Genomic DNA, 4,055 nt, shown 5'->3' on the forward strand with positions numbered 1-4,055 from the left:
GTTCCAGAGTGACAACACCTGCGAGTGGTAGAAAACATTGCAGAGGAGCGACCGGCCCAGTCCGGAGGACTGCTGGAGAGGAGTACTCAGGAATCAGGTGAGAGATATCCCATTGTAGTGGGTACAGCAGCTCACGGACACAGAGAGAGGTCCTTTGACGCAGTAAAATTACAGTGAAAACTAGGAGTAAGCGGAGCTGTTGCCATGGGACACTGCTGAGTCTGCCTAGTGTGTAGTGAACCAAGAGACCGCTTTTACATACATACAGTGGATCATATTGTTTATTTTAGTCAGAATCTGGATACAAGTACCCCGTTTTCCCCATTGGATTACAAATATCATTCTTGGAATGATTTGAGCTCCTACTGCTGGCGAAGACCAGCAAGGCTTTGCTCAGGAAGAGACTCACTTAATTCAAGGTTAAAGGGGGCCCCCTATAGGTGATAGAGTGCACTCTGTCAGGTTACACTTGTTATTGACATATATTCCATTAAGAGTTATTCATGCAGCTGAACTAGTTAGATCTAACTGTCTTATTATCAATTAATATAGAGTCAGATATCTGATTTGTCACTCTCACATTCTTATAATTAGAATTGCACTGTTCTTGCAATCATAGTTATAGGCTTATTCAGTTAGATATCATTATATCTACTTGTTTCTTATATTATTAAAGTAGAGGATTCAGAGTCTAGGGTTACCTTGTGCTTTATTGGGACTGCAAGACCCAAAATCTTACTTTGGTCCTATACTGTCAATATTCCTGTTGTGTTGAAATCGCATTTGTTCCTTCTTCCATTTAAAGTCAGTAAAACTGATATACCTAAATCTAGGTGTCATTGTTGTGTTTTCTGATTCATCATGTCAGAACCCATAGTGTCAAGCGGGTTGGAAGTGCCTCAGGGTCAAGGAAGTGAGGAGGGAACAAACATATTCAGCAGCCCCTGTAGGGGGCGTGCTACATCTATCTATATATATATATATATATATATATATATATATATATATATATATATATATATATATATTTTTTTTTTTTTTTTTTGCTTTGGCTATACTGAAAATGTGTCCATTACTTCAGGACAAATGTACCAGTATGGAACCAATAACTGGCTTCACAGAGAAGGACACAAGTAGAGTTATATAATTCTAATTAATTAATTAACCCTGTATTCAAACTAATGTGGTGCTTACCCCCAAAGGAGCCTCTGAAAGTATTGGGTTCTCTGTTCCTGTGCCTACGTGTCTGGAGCATATCCGGCTCCACCATAGCTGCTGGTTCCAGCATCCCGGTTTTGGCTGTGGCATTCTCCTTGTCTGTCTGTCCACCTGCAAGGTGCTTAATGTGGTCAGTCTCTGGGTGGTGGCTAAACCTGTTATAAGTCAGCCAAGCTTTTAGTCTCATGCTTGTGATACAGTGTGATAACGTGCGTTTTACCTGATCAAGCTCCCCGTCTGTCTGCCCTACTCTGCTTGGTTGGATTTCCCTGTGTAAGACCTTGGATCAGATAATGACAACTCTCTGAACTCTGCCTGCTTTTTACCTAGACTCTCATTGAACCACTCTGCCTGTCTGTCAACCGCAAGTACCTGTTTACTTTGCTCAGTTCACACATGCCCTGGCATGGTAGCCAGGCACTATAGCAATGTGTATACGTCCTGGGGGAAACTGAGTACCGGCTGGCCTGTTTGCCTTTTGAGAAAGGGGGCTGCTATAGGTGATGAACACAGTAGCCAGCTATAGAGTCTAAAAACCTGCATTTGGGATATGCATGACACCATGGTTCTGAACATAGCACCAAACAATTTTTATTGCAGATGTAAATGCAGTGACCCAGTAGCAAAAGAGATATGAAACAACAGCAATAATACAGTAAACAGTTAAACTATAGCAAAAAATGTATTGCAAACAGGTGAACAGTAGAAAGAAATAGGCTGTAAAAACAAGCAATAGGTATGGAGAACTTCTCCTAAACCCTATACTGGGGCAATGCTAATTAAGGAGAACTATACTACTCAGTTTAGCAAATATACTTTAACAGTTTAGCAGTCTATAATATACTCTCTTCTGCTGGCCAGATCATTGGGGCCCAGCTGTATGCCCCTTTAAGCCCTGATGATGACATTGATTTTGGTCCACTGATAGTATTGATAAAGTCACTGGCTGATTGATTCTCGCAGGCAACACTGTCCCTCTTTTGTCAAAGTGATATGTGGATTTTGCCAGTGACCTCTCACCAACTTCTGTTAGCAGATAGTTCCCCTGTGTTTACTGGTTTAAACACAGCTGGTCTATGTCTGCAGTGTCCTTTCCCAAATCAGACAGCAAGGATCAGCATCCGTGGTGCTCTCCGTTGTCCCAGAATGTCTATCACTGTGCCTCTCTCCCTCGCAGGTCCAGGAGTAACCAGACTGTTAGAAGCCTGATGTATATGCATTCCTCCCAGAACATCCACCATACTTCTTCTCCTCAGACTTGAAAAACAGCAGGGAATGGCCTATTAACTTTGCCCCAGTGCCTTGTGGGGTTTGAAGTTTTACTTCTTTCAGCTTCCCAAGCCAGCTCAATCTGTCAGAACTACACCTCACACAATGCTTGCAGTCCACATCTTGTGTGCCTTTCTATTGGTGAGATGGCAGGCTCAACACTGGCTGTGCACAGCTCTTTAACCACCTGCCCAAAGGGGAACGTATACCCCATTCCTAACCAGGCCAATTTTCAGCTTCCAGTACTCTCACACTTTGAATGACAATTACCCAGTCATGCAACACTGTACCCATATGAAATTTGTTGCCTTTTTTCACACAAATAGAGTTTATTTTAGTGGTATTTAATCACCACTGGATTTTTAATTTTTTTGCGCTTTAAATTAAAAAAAAAAGGACTAAAATGCACTATTCTTTGTTTCTGTTATAAAATTTAGGCAATTAGTAATTTTTCTTCATAAGTTTTGGCCAAATGGTATACTGCTACATATCTTTTGTAAAAAAATAATCCAAGAAAAAAATGAAGCTGCTGACACATAATATGCTGCGGAGCCACGTTACCGGGGTGACCCGGGGCTTCCCGCTCATCGTCCGGGCAGATGAAGTCAAGGTAAATTCTGTGGATTTCAACCGAGAGTTTGTATCACGCATGATTCCTAAACTAGAGTGGGAAGCATTGGTGGAAACTGCAGAAAGTCTTGGACATGGGTCTGACCTACCTCGAGAGCTTCTGTCTGGATTTGAAAATGATGAGGAGTTCCTGAAAAAAGTTCATCACATGTTACTGGAGGTTGAAATCATTGAAGGTGCACTAAAGTGCCCAGAATCTGGAACAGAATTTCCCATTACAAGAGGAATTCCCAACATGCTCATTAATGAAGAGGAATCCTAACAAACTCTTCTATAATCCTGCAATGTAAATATTTCTTCCACCATGTTTTATTCTCATTAAATGTTTTGTTTTCCTGTTAAAAAAAAAAAAAAAAAAAAATAATCCAAATCAGTGTATATTATTTGGTCTTTGTGAGGATTATAGAGTCTACAAGCTATCGTGCCAATCATTTAAAATGTATCACACCTGATGTACTGACTGCCTATCTCATTTCATGAAACACTGAGATGCCAGAACAGTACAAATACTCTCCAAATTACCCTTTTTGTAAAGTAGACATACAATAGGTATTTAGTAAGAGGCATGGTGAGTTTTTTGAAGTTGTAATTTTTTTCCCACAATTCTTTGCAAAATGAAGATTTTCTTTTCTTCACAAAATTGTCATATTAAAAGTTTTTTTCTCTCAAATGGCATATGTATACTTGTGAAAAAAGGGTGAATGAAACAAAAACTGCGCAAATGAATAAATAAATAAATAAATAAATAAAACGTGATTAAGGTGGGATTTCTCCCACAATGCAAGCTGCTACATAAACGTGAATAACGTTATAAGTGAGAAAAGGGGGGGATTGTAGCGCTCAACAAAATATATATCACTTTGAAAACTTGATTTAAATCAATAACATCGTGCAAATAAAAGTCTCTGGTGTCCAAAACAATTGGGTCAATCAAAACG

The 4,055-nt window shown here is 39.8% G+C and overlaps 1 protein-coding gene across 1 annotated transcript; it reads left to right on the forward strand.

Moving 5' to 3' along the window:
- Positions 1 to 3,007: 3,007 nt before the first annotated feature.
- On the forward strand, positions 3,008 to 3,460 carry LOC309565866 (multifunctional methyltransferase subunit TRM112-like protein; the record flags this gene model as incomplete). Its single annotated transcript, XM_082270880.1, has 1 exon — positions 3,008 to 3,460. The coding sequence occupies one exon, from the start codon at positions 3,008 to 3,010 to the stop codon at positions 3,377 to 3,379; it is 372 nt and encodes a 123-aa protein (XP_082127006.1). The 3' UTR covers positions 3,380 to 3,460.
- Between the last annotated feature and the right edge of the window lie 595 nt (positions 3,461 to 4,055).

This window comes from Pelophylax lessonae, assembly GCF_965119305.1.
Source record: "Pelophylax lessonae genome assembly, chromosome: 10".
NCBI classification, from domain to species: domain Eukaryota; kingdom Metazoa; phylum Chordata; class Amphibia; order Anura; family Ranidae; genus Pelophylax; species Pelophylax lessonae.